Source organism: Acomys minous (assembly GCF_964271855.1).
Source record: "Acomys minous genome assembly, chromosome: 8".
NCBI classification, from domain to species: domain Eukaryota; kingdom Metazoa; phylum Chordata; class Mammalia; order Rodentia; family Muridae; genus Acomys; species Acomys minous.
In genome coordinates, this window is record NC_140489.1 from 103,071,272 (window position 1) to 103,087,070 (window position 15,799).

At 47.6% G+C, this 15,799-nt stretch overlaps 1 protein-coding gene across 6 annotated transcripts; it reads right to left on the reverse strand.

The window, feature by feature from the left end:
• Positions 1-2,471: 2,471 nt before the first annotated feature.
• On the reverse strand, positions 2,472-15,643 carry SUPT7L (SPT7 like, STAGA complex subunit gamma). 6 transcript variants are annotated; one of them, XM_084793080.1, is made up of 6 exons: positions 15,509-15,643; positions 13,880-13,966; positions 11,862-12,360; positions 8,658-8,982; positions 6,369-6,606; positions 2,472-4,999 (listed from the first exon to the last, which is right to left on the reverse strand). In XM_084793080.1, exons 3-6 carry the CDS (start codon positions 12,272-12,274, stop codon positions 4,737-4,739), a joined length of 1,239 nt encoding a protein of 412 aa, XP_084649206.1. In that variant the 5' UTR covers positions 12,275-12,360; positions 13,880-13,966; positions 15,509-15,643; the 3' UTR covers positions 2,472-4,736. The 6 variants fall into 6 exon arrangements, with proteins under 6 accessions (XP_084649206.1, XP_084649205.1, XP_084649204.1 ...); XM_084793079.1 differs by having other exon boundaries at positions 11,862-12,391; XM_084793078.1 differs by having other exon boundaries at positions 13,862-13,966.
• Between the last annotated feature and the right edge of the window lie 156 nt (positions 15,644-15,799).

The window sequence follows — 15,799 nt, forward strand, 5'->3', positions numbered from 1 at the left end:
GTAGTCTCTGGGCCAGATGTAAAATTATCAGCCAGGAAATTTTTATTGACACATCTTCAAATCAGTTTCACTAGAAATGGAGTAGGGGAGCCAGGTGCAGTGGCACACTCCTATAATCCCAGTACTCAGGGAAGTGGATCTCTGTGAGTTTGAGGCCAGCCTGGTCTACAGAGCGAATCCAGGACGGCCAAGGCTACACAGAGAAACCCCGTTTTGAAAATCAAAAAATCAACCAGCCAACCAAAATGGGGTGGGGCCCCAGCAGGCTGTTTAATAAGCCCACACAGCCCTGTGGTGTGCTTTGTTTTCAGAACACTGTTTCAACTCAGCCTATGACCTAATCCCAGGCTAGGTGAATCAACTACCCAATCCTCATAACTTGCCTTTTCTTTTTTTAAAAATTATTTATTCATATTTTATATGCATTGGTGTTTTGCCTGCATGTAAGTCTGTATGAGGGTGTTGAATCCTAGAGTCACAGACACTGTGAGCTGCCATGTGCACCCTGGGAATTGAGCATGGATCCTCTGGAAGAACAGTCAGTGCTCTTAACTGCCGAGCCGTCTTTCCAGCCCTAGCTTGCCTTTTCTTATCTTTCTTGACTTTTAATTATTTAATATTCCATAGCTACTTGGAAATGCTGAGCTAAGAATCTGACCCTTTTTTTTATTTAATGCGACAACCTTTCTGCCAGATGCCGTGGTGCACATCTTTAATCCCAGCACTTGGAGGCAGAGACTAGTGAGCTTCTGTGAACTATATAGGGAGACCCCGTCTTAAAACAGAAGAGAAGGAAAGGGAGGGCCTTCCTGTGCATTCCAGGCCACAGCATCAGTGGGGCTGCGCTGCCATATTGCTTGCCCTGCTCTTTAAGGGGAAAGCAATTGCAAAGTAAAAGTTGGGTACCCTCAGCTCTTCTCCATGGTGCCTCTCATCCTTTTCTTTCTTATAGCGTATACCTGTCTCTCTCTCCTGCTGTCAGCTCCGTAAGGGTCTTGTCCTTACATCAGTTGCATAAGACCTAGGATATGGTCTTAATGAATGTTTCCTAAGTAAGTGAACTAAGTACTTCACATACACTAACTGCTGTTGGCCACTTTGTCATGAACATGAAGCTAAGATCTGTCTTAGGGTTTCTGTTGCTGTGAAGAGACACCATGACCACAGCAACTCTGTTTTTTATTTTTTGTTTTTTAAATTATTCCTATGTGCATTAGTATTTTGCCTGCCTGCATGTCTGTGTGAGGGTATTCGATCTTGGAGTTACAGAACTTGGATCCTCTAGAAGAGCAGTCAGTGCTCTTAACCACTGAGCCATCTTTCTAATCCCCCTATCATGGCAACTCTTCTAAAAGGAAAACATTTCATTGAGGCTTGCTTTAGTTTCAGAGGTGTAGTCCATCATCATGGTGGGAAGCATGGGGGTGTGCAGGCAGACATGGTGCTGGAGAAGGGGCTGAGAGTTCCACATCTTGGTAGCAGGAAAAGAACTGAGACACTAGACCTGGCTTGAGCTTCTGAGATCTCAAAGGCCTCTCTGTAACCAGCTTCCTCCAACAAAGCCACACCTACGCCAGCAAGGCCACACCTCCTAATAAGCACCACGCCCTATGAGCCCTGGTCCATTTTTTTCCTTTTTGGTTTTTCAAGACAGGGTTTCTCTTTGTGGCTTTGGCTGTCCTGGACTTGCTTTGTAGACCAAGCTGGCCTTGAACTCATAGCGATCCACTTGCCTCTGCTTCCCAAGTGCTGGGATTAAAGGTGTGCATGACCACACCCAGCTGCCCTGGTCCATTTTCATTCAAACCAACACAAGATCAAAACGGTAGATTTTAAGAGTGTTGAGGATTAATTTACAATATCGTAAATATTTTAAAATAAGTTACAGTTTTAGAAGGCAGGAGGACTACAAGAGGCCAGTCTAGGATACATGATATGACTGTCTTTAAAAACTCTGAAACTGGGATGGTGAGATGGTTTAGTGGGTTAGAGTCACTTGATGTGGACCGTTGGTCCCTGGTGATTCTGTGTCTCCCAGGAAGCCTGACGCCCACCTAGCCATAAGTGCCCACCTCTGCCAGAAGGAGTGCTGAGTCATAAGACCTTCAGTCCAGACCGGGGTGTGGGAAAAGGAGTTTTTCTCAATTAGTGTTATACCTGGGCTGCTGGCACAAGGCCAGGTGGCAGCAAGGAGCTCAGGGTTCCAAAACTGAGCCAGGTGACAACAGCAGCCTGGCCTGACTTGGGCGGATGGAACAGCTGCTTCTGCAGGTGGGCACTGCTGTGGGTGCCAGCGATCCCTGCTGACTTGCCACCTAACAGCAGTAGCTTGTGACAGCCTGGCAAGCCCTAGTGGCGACTGCAGCAGTTCTGTGGGTCCTAGGGTCCAGTGATGGATTCTTCAGGGAGAGAGGAGCCCTTCCTTTCCCCCAGTGTTACGGCTCTGAATAAACATCCAGTCTCAGACGTCCTTGGGTGAAGTAGACAGTGCTCACTGCTTTATTTCATGTGAAAGGACATACAAACCTTGGGCAGTGGGAGGGGTTTGAGGAGGAATGTGTGTCATTGGCTGGGACTTAGGAGGCTGGTAATGCTCTGTTTACACAGGGAAAGATAACAGGTGACAAGCTCATGTGGCTGACCACCTGTAGCCACATGGGGGCTTGTCACCTGTTCCTGAGGCAGGCACAGAAACAGGAGCGAGCTTTGTCCCACACTGTCCATTCTCAGGATGAGATTTTAAATCTCATCTGAGGTTTCTAGGGTTTGAACATGCTCCCCCTCGGCAGCTGTCTGCCAGTTCCTCTGGAGACACAGGCTGCACGCCCCGCACCTGGCAGCCCACGTGAAGGTGGAAGCGGAGAATTGACTGCATACTGCTGTCTCTGCCCTCCTTCTTCATGCCCCAGCACCTATGCACTAGCACACATGCATGTGATAAACAAACCTGCGACATTCTGAGGTAGGGAGCTCATCACTAGCCTTGGTTCGCCATTTGAGGGAGCAGGCACATCCTTTGTCAACTTGTTTGCTGTTTGAGGTTAGTGCTGCGTTCAGCCTTTGGAGCTTATGGCAGAAACCCGGAACTGGCGGAAGTGTAGCGAGTACCCCATGGTGAAGTGCTAATCAGTACATCTGTACAGCCCTCCAACAGCCAGGAACGCCACACAAGGGGATGGGGAAGATATGAAACAGACAGGTGTCTTCCGGATCTGATGTAGCCACTGCACTCAGGAACTCCTGCATCTGTGGCTATCCATACAAGACCTACACGACACTGTCCTGTCAGCCTCTCATTGTGTTGAGAGGGCACCCTTGAGGCCCCACCCCTCTGGTGAGTGACGGGGTGTGAGTAGCTGCTGCTGAGTGGCCCTTTCTCAGTAAGTCAGTTCCCACCATGCTTGAGGCGACTCTGAAGAACTGTGGAGCACGCACAGAAGGCAGTTGTTGGGAAGAAGGGAAAAACTCATGTATGTGTATAAAACAGCCAAAGAATTTTAAAAAGAATTAGAATAACTCAAATGACTTTCTTTTTCTTTTCTTGCTTTTTTGAGAGTTTCTTTGGCTGTCCTAGAACTTGCTCTGTAGACCAGGCTGGCCTCGAACTCCTAGAGATCCACCTGCCTCTGCCTCCCGAGTGCTGGGATTAAAGGTGTGTGCCACCGCCACCACCAGGCTCAAATGACTTTTTTCAAAAACAATTTATTTGTGTGTGTGTGTGTGTGTGTGTGTGTGTGTGTGTGTGGTGTGGTGTGTGGCCCATGCATGCACCATAGCATGTATGGAGACCCAAGGACAACTGGAGTCAGTTCTCTCCTTGCACCATGTAGGTCCCTGGGATCAAACCCTTTACCCACTGAGCCATCTCTCTGGCTTCTGAAATGTCTTAAAAATAAAAAACAACAACAAAAAAACCAAAACAAAACAAAAAAACAAAAAACAAAAAAAATTAAATTAAAAATAAAAAACAAAAAACCCTGAAACAAACCAAAGGCTGTCCTGAAAGAAACTGAGATGCTGCCCATCCAGCGGCTGTTAACAGGTCCTGTTCGCCTCCCTCACGAAGGAGAAACTGAACAGCTGGACAATGTGCAGGGTGAAGAGTAGTTAAAAGTCCGTGCCAGCAGCAAGAGCATGCTTAAGACCAACGAGGTTAGATAGAAAACTCTAGAAAAGAAAGAATTGTGGGGACAGCTGTTTGCATAAGAATAATGGCTGTCACCGCGGGGCTCTCATTTTGCAGTATGACTGATGAGCTTTGTCATGTTTGCCAGTTCTTATCTTCTGCTGGATTCCCAGTGGCTTGGCCCAAAATAAACTAGTGACAACCTGACATCCATAATGGCGCATATGTATGTGAGTGTATGCGGGCTTTGGAGCTGAAGCAAAACAACTCAGCGTCCTGCCTCTGCAGGGACATCAAAGTGGCATGATTCTCCTCAAGTGCCAGAGACATGGCTGAGAGGAGCTAAGACGTGTGGCCCCACAGTCAAACAGCCAGGACAGACAGGACTGATTGCCAGGCCAGTATCACAGTCTGTCTGCCAACATCGGCTTAGTCGTTCTGAGACAGTAAAAAAACAATGCCAGTGTGAAGAGGAACTAGGGTAAGAACCGAGCCTCTGAAACTAGGAAAGCCCTGCAAGTCAGAGGAGTCCGATCACTCCCACGGACACATCTAAGCACCTAGGCTTCCTGCTGGATAGTGCAGGTCTGCACTGAGTGGCCTCCTGCACTCAAATCTTCCTCATCCTCTTCTTGCAGCGCTGGTTGAAAACAGGGGAGGACCCCATGAGACTGTCAGTGGAGTGGGACCCGTAGCTGCTGTCTGAGTCCTCAGGGCTCTGCGGGATGCCAGCTTCACTCATGCCTGACATTGGTTCCTCAAAGACATCACTGCCCAGCACCCCATGCGCAGACACATTGCCCTCTTCGCTTTCCTGAGGCTCCATTTTCACATGAGCCAGGTTCCACAGAGGAGAGGCATTTACCTCTGCACCTGGAAACAAAGGGAAGCCCATGAGCCCTGCTGTGAGCCAAACAAGGAACACCTGAATACTCCACCCAGGCCTGACTAGCGTCCTTTGCGCTGTTTTCACTGCAGTTCCCCACATCGGTTGAGGGTGTCACTGTTAGTCTGTGGTTCAAAATTCACCCGCAAACCACCAACTTCCTTTTCACTGTCATTCTGTTCACCTTACCTGTGGGGCAGGTGCACCTACCTACCCCCATTTTCCTACACTAGGAAAGTAAAACTGGGGGGAAAGACTATGTTCAAAGGCAGATAGGATCCCAGGCCTAGCTTGGGTAGTTTACCCTGTATGGTATACACACGAGCCTGTAGGTACGTGTACCAATCCATATGCATGTGGAAGCCAGAGGGTGCTGGGTGTCTTCTTTTGTTGCTCTCTTACTGCCTTGACCTGGAAGCTCCCTGTTTTTGCTAGGCTGGGCGCCCTATAAGCTCTTGGGATCACCTGTCTCTATTTCCCAATATTGGGATTACAGGCACACATAGCCAGCTATACCTTTGACACGGGTGCTGGGATTTGAACTCTGGTCCTCATGTTTGCACAGCAAGCTCTCTTACCCACTAAGCCATCTCCCGAGCTCCCTTTCCTTCCTTTTATGGGGCTGTCTATTTTCCTGCCTTTTATTTGGGAATCTGTCTGGGCCTCTCTTGCCTTCTGAAGACTTTGGTCACCACATGACGCTGAGTCTTCTAACAAGGGACATGGTCCTTGGTGTCCCCTACCCCTCTGCATTTCCATGATGCAGCTCTGCTGTTAACTGTTACTTCTTCCCCAGAGAAAATCGTCTTCTCAGCACTTCTAACACTGACCTCGTTTTGTTTAGGTCACATTTGAGGATTTGATATTTAAATTTCTTATGTGTTTATGTTTGTAAACAACTAAACGTCCCAACTAATTTGCAACTTAACTGACTGCAGTGAAGCCGGCAATGTGGGATATAGCATAGTAATGCTGGCAGATGGGAGGCTGAAACAGGAGAATGTGAATTTCAGACCAGCCTCAACAACGAAAAAATGAAAGTGTGATTGCCTAAAACTAAAAAAAGGAATGACCAGTTCTCCAGGCTCCGAAAGTCGTCACAGATGTGGCCTACCATCGACCAGCTGCCCCCAACAGGGCACAGCAATGGCTTCATTCCCTTTCATCTGCAATTTGCTGCAAGTTTCTATCAAGGAAGCACAGCTGCCTTAAGCCGGAGTATTATAGAGGAATCATTCACTACAGCAGCCTGTCCTGCCCATGTCCGCTTCTCCAGCTTAGACTACGATTCTAAAGTGTCAGTAGTGCGAAGCCGGGAGGAGCCAGAATCAACAGGAGCACACCTTCGCTCCTTACCTGAAGCCTGTGGCGAAGCCTCCACCTCCAGGCTGGACGGGAAGCGCTCGCTCTGAGCCCCGAGGACCCCAATGGGTAAGGACTGGTCTCCAGAAGCAAGGTCCGCTTCCAGCTCCTCACTGACAGGAAACGTGATGTCACTCACGGGCTCCTCCTTGACCTTTACAGGCTTAGTGTCTTCTGTGGCCTTCTCAGGGTTGACAATCCTTTCGTACTCTTCAGAGAGCTGCTTGCTAATCTGTTGGCAAACAAGAGCATACTTTTCAGGGGCCATTTTAGAGTGAGAGTGGAGTTGGCTCGGGGCAACCCAAGGAAAGCCCAGCAGGCATGAGCTCACATATGAGTGGCGCTTTGTTCTTCTTTCTTTTTGGTGCATGTGCACATGTATATGTACGTGTGTGTGTGTGTGTGTGTGTGTGTGTGTGTGTGTGTGTGTGTGTGTGTGTGTGTGTGTAGGTCACAGAGCCATCACACTTGTCATTCCTCAGGTGCTTCCACTTTTGTCTGACAAAGCGGGCTCCAGGTGTGTGTCTGAGAGAGCGGGAGTGTCTGTCTCCCACCTCATCACTGCTGGGATTACAAGGGTGTGCCACCAAACCTGGCTTTTTACACAGGCTCTGGGGATCCGAACTCAGCTCCTCATGCTTTACCTGAAGGCATTTACTAACAGCCAGCCTGCAAAGTGAACTTTAAAACCTTTACTGTTGGCTGGGCAGTGGTGCTGCCCAGCACTTGGGAGGCAGAGGCAGGCTGGTCTCTAGGACAACCAGGGCTACACAGAAAAGCCCTGGCGGGGGTCAGGGGGAGGCAACAACTCTACTGCTAGGGCTGGGGTACAGGTCAGTGGAAGAGTGTGCACACGCAAGTCCAATTCCAGCACCACTAAACAATAAGGACGATTGCCACTGCCAACAGCAAGAAGTTGCTTAAGGGGATGAGTCTGAGTTTATGATAGAGACATAAAGAAAATGTGTCAGAAAATGTTTTGGTTTTTCGAGACAGGGTCTTTCTGTGTTAACCTTGGATGTCCTGGACTTCTGAGTACTGGGATTAAAGGCATGTGCCACCATGCCCAGCTCAGAAAATGTTTTTATCATTAATTAGAGTTACATAAGGCAGCCAGGGCACCACTGCGTGCCTGGAATCCCAGTACTCAGGGAGGTAGAGGCAAGCGTATCTCTGTGAGTTCAAGGCCAGCCTGGTCTACAAAGTGAGTCCAGGACAGCCAGGGCTATTATACAGAGAAACTCTGTCTGGGGTAAAAAAGTTACATAAGGCAAAGAAGCCAGTACTGAGACAAAATACTGCACTTCTGTCTATAAAAACTAACAATTGGGCTGGAGAGATGGCTCAGAGGTTAAGAACACTGGCTATTCTTCCAAAGGTCTTGAGTTCAATTCCCAGCAACCACATGGTGGCTCACAACCGTCTGTAATGAGATCTGGTGCCCTCTTCTGGCATGCTGGCTCACATGCAGGCAGAATACTGTATAAATGATAAGTAAATCAATCCTTAAGAAAAAAATCCAAAAAAAAACAAAAAAACAAAAAAAGCACAGCAATTAACTGGCCAAGGTGGCACATACATGGAATCCCACCTCTTAGGAGGCTGAAGAGAAGGGTGCAGAGTAAAGCCAGCCTGCTGCATAGTGGAATTCTGTTTCACCACAGAAACCCCCCAAGCACCCGGCACATAGACCCTATAGGCAAACCCTGAGCGAAGCAAGCAAGCTGGATCCTACCAAAGCCTTTTGTTGGACGCTGCAGGTTACTGCTCACTCTAAGTGACGAAGTGAAAGGACCAAGAACTGGAGAGATGGTGGTGCTCTAACCCCAACCCTACGGGCGTCCTCCAGGGCCACCAGTGGCTGTTTCATTTGCAACAAACTTAATGTTACTGAAATTGTTGTGATTATTACTTGTTTGCCTGTTCTTGCTTCCCATGAACACTGCAAGCTCAACAGTTTACTCCCCTTGTAAAGTACTATCTCCCCCAACACCCGACTCCCAGGGCGTCCTCAGTAACTATTGCTGAGTAAGAGCATGCTAACCACAGCGTCTGTGTGAACTCCTTCCAGAGGAAGTAACAATGAATGGGGTATCCCCTGACGGAAAGAGGCCCTGGTGTCTGAATGCACCATTGGCGAGGACAGAGAAACAACACAGCCCCTGGTGGGTTAAATTCACTTTGCTCTAAGCCCCTGTGCGGCACACTCCAGAACAAGTGTGGTAGACTGCGGAACTCTCCCAGCCTATGGCATCTTTGCCCACGTCTCCTAGGTCACCTCACCTGTAGCATGTAAGTGTGGTAGTCCTTGATACGGTGCTGCCAGAACTTCTGGAGGGAGAGCACACTGCCAATCCCCACTTCGTGGAACACCTGCTCCATGACGTCAGGGAAAGGGGTGTGCCCCAGCAGGGCCTCGCGGTCTACAGCAAAGCGCAGCAGCTTAGTGAACTTCAGGCAGTACTCATGGGCCACGTCAGTCAGGGTCTCCAGGACACTTTCATTGGCACAGTCAAAGCCTGCGTGGGCCAGGATTGTGGCCACTGCTTGGTAGAGGAGCTGCCGGCAGGAGTGCCAGCTCAGTTCAGTCACTGGTTCTCCTTTGCCGCTGAAAGAGGAGACGAGGCAGTGTCATTTGTGTTCTTGCAGAGGGTGACCAGCCTGTCTCACTGAGTTTTACAGTTCCAGTAACCCTTGGCCTTCCAAAGAAACAACCACCTTCATCCTGCTCCTCTCAGGGCATGAGTCAGCCACCCAATGTCATATTTCTAGCCTCCCCAGTTACACAGTTTCAACAGTGCAGGGAGCACAGGGCAACCGTGCAGGGAGCACAGGGCAACCGTGCAGGGAGCACAGGGCAACCGTGCAGGGAGCACAGGGCAACCGTGCAGGGAGCACAGGGCAACCGTGCAGGGAGCACAGGGCAACCGTGCAGGGAGCACAGGGCAACCGTGCAGGGAGCACAGGGCAACCGTGCAGGGAGCACAGGGCAACCGTGCAGGGAGCACAGGGCAACTGTGCAGGGAGCACAGGGCAACCGTGCAGGGAGCACACATCCGGGAACGGGATTTAGACTGCTGTGAGCCACCAAGAGGTGCTGGGAATCAAACCTGGTTCGTCTGTAAGAACAAGTGTTCTTACCACTGTGTCATCTCTCCAACCCCTCTGAGAATTTATTGGCTTTCTGCTTCCCTCAGCAAAGGTAATTATTTTATAAATAAAACTAAAGCAGAGAAGAAAATCGTTGTCCCTTGGTTTACGTCACCACCCTCTGTAGACGGTGGGTGCCTGAGGAGCCACTTACTCATAACTATTACCTGCAAGTTACAGACAGTTGAAAAGACAAGGACCAGCTTTTCATTCAGTACGTTCAAGCCAGTCTATCTGGGTCAAAGGTCAACAGATCGGAAGTGCCTAATAAAGAGCTAGCAGCCACGACCACTGAATTTTTGGACTTCTTTTTTTCCCCTTGTAGCATTAGGATCTGAACCCAGGGCCTGCCGTGTCAGCAGCGCTTGATCACTGAGTTACATCTACAGCCTGCACATGGGCTTCTTTAATGGAAAATGAGGCTTTAGCTCCTTGTAGCTGCTGTGTATTTTTCTTATACAGTTTCTTAAAATATATATAACAAACTAGGTTCAATTGTGTGCATGGCTGGGTGTGGTGGCACATGACTCTAATCCTGGCACTCTGGAGGCAGAGGCAGGAGAATCTCTGTGAGTTCGAGGCCAGCCTGGTCTACAAAGTAAGTCCAGGACAACCAGGGCTACACAGAGAGACCTTGTCTTTTTTTTTTTTCAAAATATTTTTTTTATTAATTTATTCTTGTTACATCTCAATGGTTATCCCATCCCTGAAACCTTGTCTTGAAAAACAAAACAGAACAAAAAAAAGTGTGTGTAGGTACTTGATGCACCTACACACATACAGAATGCATGTAGAAGCCTACACTGTCATTTCTAAGGGAATGACAATAAAACCACCTTGATTTTGAGGCAGGGTTTCTCACTGGGACTGAAGCTTGCTGATTAGGCTAGGCTGGCCAGCTAGTGGGTCCCAGCGATGCTCCTGCCCCTGCTCTCCTGTACCGGGTCACCGCCATGTGCTACTATGCCCAGCTTTTTAACTGCGTTCTCAAATTCAGGTTCTCACAGCAAGCATTTTACTGACTCGACACTCTCCGCAGCCACTGCTTGTCTTTTGAGACAGAGTCTCTCCTTGGCCTGCAGTTCACTAAGTAGGTTAGCTGACTGGCTAGAGAGTCTCAGGGACAGTTGTCTCCTCGGTGCTGAGATTATGAGTGTAAGCCACCAAGCCTGGCTTTTTCACATGGGTTCTGGGCTCAGAACACAGGGTCCCATCAAGCACTTTACTGACTAAGCCATCTCCCCAGGCCCTAGGGATGATCACCATTCAAAACAATTAAAACAGAAACGTGACAAAAACATACAAACTTGTTGTAATAGCATGAATTTAATGATGGCTGGGAGGCAGTGGCACACACCTTTAGTCCCTGCACTCAAGAGGCAGAGATAGGTGGATCTCTGTGAGTTCAAGGCGAGCCTGGTCCACAGAGCTAGCTCCATGACAGCTAGGGCTACACAAAGAAACCCTCTCTTGAAAAACAAAACAAAACAAAACAACAACAACAACAACAAAACCTCCAGAAAGAATTAATATGGTGAACAACATACCATGTTGAAGGAAACTACATTGCCCTCAAGATGTGACTATGGTGCTGACTTTTGTTTGTTAGAGGCGTTTTACCCTTCCTTACTGCTGGGCCGCTGACCCACCACCGTATATCCTGACCCAGTTTTTACTATTCATGTATCACTGTATAGTTTCACTTCTAGTAAAATGCCTGGCATTAATAGACACCCAATAAATGCCTACTGTATTAGAAAATTAAAAATACAGATGGTGGTGGTACACACCTTTAATCCCAGCACTAGGGAGGCAGAGACAGGCGGATCTAGGAGTTTGTGGCCAGCGTGGTCTACAGAGCTAATTCCAGGACAGCCAGGACTACACGAGAAACCGTGTCTCAAAAAACCAAAAAGAAAAAATAAAATTAAATTAAAGACTAGTTTGTGAAGACTTGGACTAACACCTAAGCTAGTCCTCTAATGACTTGAGCAATGTTAGCCGCGTCAACGACTCTTATCCCAGCTTTCTCATGTACGAGTGGAGATGCTACTATAATCTTAACAGGATCATCGGGGAGATCACTTAAGAAAAACAAACAAGGGAACTGGAGAGATGGCTCAGAGGTTAAGAGCACTGGCTGTTCATCCAAAGGTCCTGAGTTTAGTTCCCAGCAACCATATGGCTGGGATGGGCTCACCGCCATCTATAATGTGATCTGATGCCCTCTTCTGGCGTGCAGGTGTACATGCAGACAGAACACTGTATACATAATAAATCTTTAAAAAAGAAAAAAGAAAAAGAAACAAAAGAAAACGCAGCAATGTTTTGTCTTACCGGTAAAAGTCACTCTCTGGGTCACTGTGCCGGATCTGGAATGGTGCGTTGGGATTTTTACAATCTAAAGGCTGGAGGTCATCAGGGAGAGGCGGTGACCCAGGGCAGGAGGGAAGGGGCTCACTCTCTTCAGCCTTTACCCCCTCTGTCTGCTGCTGACTCTGGGTCTGAGCTGTGGCAATAAGGCTGCGAAGACGTCGGTTGTGCTGGATCAGCTGAATGGTATGGATGGTGAGGCTGCACGGCTCTGAGGGGACGTCCAGCATAGTGGGGGGCTTGGGCTTGCTGGCAGAGGGTTGGTGCAGGGGTGGGTCATGGACTTCCACCAGACGGAGCTCCCGGGGGAGCAAATCAAAGGAGCTTCTGTTGGTCTGTCCTGATGGTATTGCTATCTCTCCCCAGTGTCTCAACATTGTAGAGCAAGTGGAGACGAGCCTCAGGGTTAATACAAATGACTCTTAAAGGAAATGTGCCTCAGGCAATTGTAGAGCATAGGCCTCTGTAGTGAAAAGTAGGAAGTTCAGGCAGTTCTGACATAAAAAGCAAGTTAAAAAAGCAAGTTATAAAGCACTTGGATAAAGGTGCTAGCAAAACTCTAGGATAAACAATGTTCTCCTTGAAGAAATTAAGAGAAAAATAATTGCTAGGTGCCAATCACACAATGACAATTCCTCTTGGACTGAAGTCCAAAAATACAACCTAAGTCATTAGCTCATGAATAGCAGCAGTTGGCATCTGGAACTCTTAACAAACAAACTGCCTATTTCACGTCACAAATTCATTACCAGAACACCCATCATGCCGAATCCTAAACAAGCTACAAGGCATGAAACTTAAATGGGAGGGCTACAATATTCTGTGAACATTGCGACACAACTGTGCTGGCTTAATAGGAAAAAACAAAACAAAACAGTAGCATTAGAAATACTATAAGAAGGCCAGATGTGGTGGCGCACGCCTTTAATCCCAGCAGAGGTTGGCGGATCTCTGTGAGTTCAAGACCAGCTGGGTCTACAAAGAGAGTCCAGACCAACCAAGGCTACACAGAGAAACCTGTCTTGAAAGAAAAGAAAGAAAGAAGGAGAAAAAGGAAAAGAGAAAGATTAATAGATAGCGAGACATAGTTCACACCTTTAATCACAGCAATCAGGAGGCAGAGACAGGAGAATCTCTGAGTCAAAGCCTGCCTGGTCTACAGAGTGATTTCCAGGACTGCCAAGGCTACACAGAAAAACCAGGTCTCGAAAAACTGAACTAACCAACCAACCAACCAAAAAATACTAATAGGTGCCTTTTATTTTGTGCTGTGCCTGAGTATATTTTAATTTCTCCTGGTAAAAACATTCAAGAACCTTTAATCTAGCTTTATGTTTCCAAAGCCTGACATGGCCCCTCCCCTCTCCCCCCAAACTAAGTTTCCAAGCAAACGCAACCATGCCTGGGTTGTCTACATGGGCTTTGGGGACTGAACTTAGGTCCTCAGGCTTGCAATGACAAGCACTTTATATAGTTAGCTGGCTTCCCGGGCTGAATCTGAGAGACGTCCGCTGCCACCTAACTAGCACCCCGTCCTCTAGCCCAGTTGTTCTTAACCTGTCGGTCATGACCCCTTTGGGAGTGACATATCCAATATCCTGAAAACCAGTTATTTATATCACAAGTCACAACGGTAGCAAAAATTACAGTTATGAAGTTGGGATTCACCACAACATGAGGAGCTGTATTAAGGGTCGAAGCATTAGGAAGGCTGAGCGCTGCTGCTCCAGTCTTTCTCAGACTCTGATCTATACTTGGCACTGTTGCTAGACTCTTTTTCTTTTTATGGTACTGAAGACTGAATACATGCTAGGCAAGTGCTATTACTGAGTTACACCTCCAACCTGGTTTTTGTTTGTTTGTTTGTTTTGCTTTGCTTGCTTGTTTCAAACTCCAGTTGAACACATCCCATTTGCCTCTTGGAAAAAGTCAGAATTCTATGGCTTACCATCAACAAAACTTACAGTCTGTCTTCAACTCACTTCTCCAGATTCACTGCCTGTATGTCTCTTCAGGTTCAACAAGTATCAACTGAACGAATCACTGTGTGAAGTTGCAAGATCCTTGTCCTGAGGTGAGAGGAACAGAAACAAAATATTGCCGTACAGCAGTGTGCAGATAACTGTCATTTTAAAGGCATGGACTCAGGGTCCTGCAGACACACAGAAGGCCTTCCTTCCATTTGTTTGTTTGTCTGTACATTTACTTATTTTGGGTCTGTGTGCATGTAGAAGAGAGAAGACAGCTTGTGAGAGTCAGTTCTTTCCTTCCACCATGTGAGTGCTGGGAATTGAACTTGGGTTGTCAGCCTTGGCAGCAAGTGCCTTGACCAGCTAAGCCATCTAACTGGCCCCTCCATTCATCTTCTTTGCATTTATTTTATTTTTATTTTTATTTTTATTTTTTTGAGCCAGGGTTTCTCTGTGTAGCTCTGGCTGTTGAGGAACTCTGTAGACCAGGCTGGCCTCAAACTCAGAGATCAGCTTGCCACTGTCTCCCAAATGCTCAGATTAAAGGCTTATACCACCACCACCACCACGCCTTAAGATTTAATTTTTCTTGTTGTGGATGTATGTATATACCTGTCCCACACAGGAGGCCAAGGTGATCTAAAGAAGGCATCAGACCCCTCTGGAAATGGAGTTTGAGGTGGCTGTGAACCTCTCACATGGGCATTGGAAACAACGCAGGCCCACCGGAAGAACAGCAAGCGCTGCTAAGCACTGAACCACCTCTCCAGTCCCACTACTCAGTTTCTTGAAAATGTCAAATCCTTTCGTAATTGACCCTTTGAGTTTGGGGATCTGCCAGGAATCTTCTGCCACCCTCTACATCTTTGATGAGACTTGAATTTGTTTGCTTGTTTTTTTCGAGACAGGGTCTCTCTGTGTATCCTTGGCTGTCCTAGACTCGCTTTGTAGTCCAGGCTGGCCTCAAACTTACAGAGATCCACCTGCCTCTGCCTCCCAAGTGCTGGGATTAAAGGCGTGCGCACCACCGCCCAGCCCTTGAATTTGTTCTTTAAGACAACTGAAATCACGTAGCCCTAATTTCCCAATACACACTCTTTCCTTGTATTCCCACATCGATTTGAATTTATCACTGGACGTTTTAGTTGACTTAATTGTATTTCCCCACCTGTTATGGCTACCATCTTGGTAGAGTGTCCGGGCCTCTGTTAAAGAGTTACAAATATAAGCTAGTTTAGCTCGATTTTCTAAAAATCCTGTGAAAATATACTACTACTATTCCCAATTTTTCAGATGTGGAAGCTACGGTCCAGTGTCATGTCAATATCATAGATACAAAGGGTGCAAGAGAAACGGGGTTTTAATACCCAGATTCGTAAAGTCGTTAAACATGCTGCCTCAATTATTTGTTTTGAGAATAAGAAAAGAATGAAGTAACTAACGAGAAATTGACCGCTTTCCTAACTTCACAAAAGGGAGTGTAGGTTCGGGAGGGGCTGGGAGGGGGGCTCCTTGGTCACTATCTACATACAGGCTTAGGCTTAGGCGCCCTCCACAGGATGCTGGGAAGTGTGATTTCCAGGGCGGCAGTAAAATGGGGAGCACTAGACCTGAACCAGACAATAAAGCTCAAACACTCACCTCCTTGTGGACTACGCGGCTGGAGTGGACTACGCGGCTGTCTGACTCTGACAGGTCCGAGGAGCCGACTAGGTCAAGCCTAGGAGGCTAGTTTCTTGATTAATGGGCCAAGGCCACCGGAAGCGCTTCTTCCCATCCGCCCTTTGCCACAGGAAGTTATTACCAGGCTTTTGCAAAGCCTAAAAAGTCCCCGTTCGGCACAGCACCGCGACAGCTTTTTTTCTTCTTTTGATATTGTGACTCCCTAGTGTTATTCACATCTTTACACTTCTGTGAGTCTTGAAAGGGGAG

Excerpts from the sequence above, each read along its gene's own strand:
- SUPT7L (XM_084793080.1), bottom strand. The coding sequence starts at position 12,274 with ATGTTGAGACACTGGGGAGAGATAGCAATACCATCAGGACAGACCAAC. Across the intron at positions 6,607-8,657 it reads ACCACACTTACATGCTACAG|ATTAGCAAGCAGCTCTCTGA; the intron begins GTGAGGTGACCT and ends GTTTGCCAACAG. Across the intron at positions 5,000-6,368 it reads GGCTTCGCCACAGGCTTCAG|GTGCAGAGGTAAATGCCTCT; the intron begins GTAAGGAGCGAA and ends CTTTGTTTCCAG.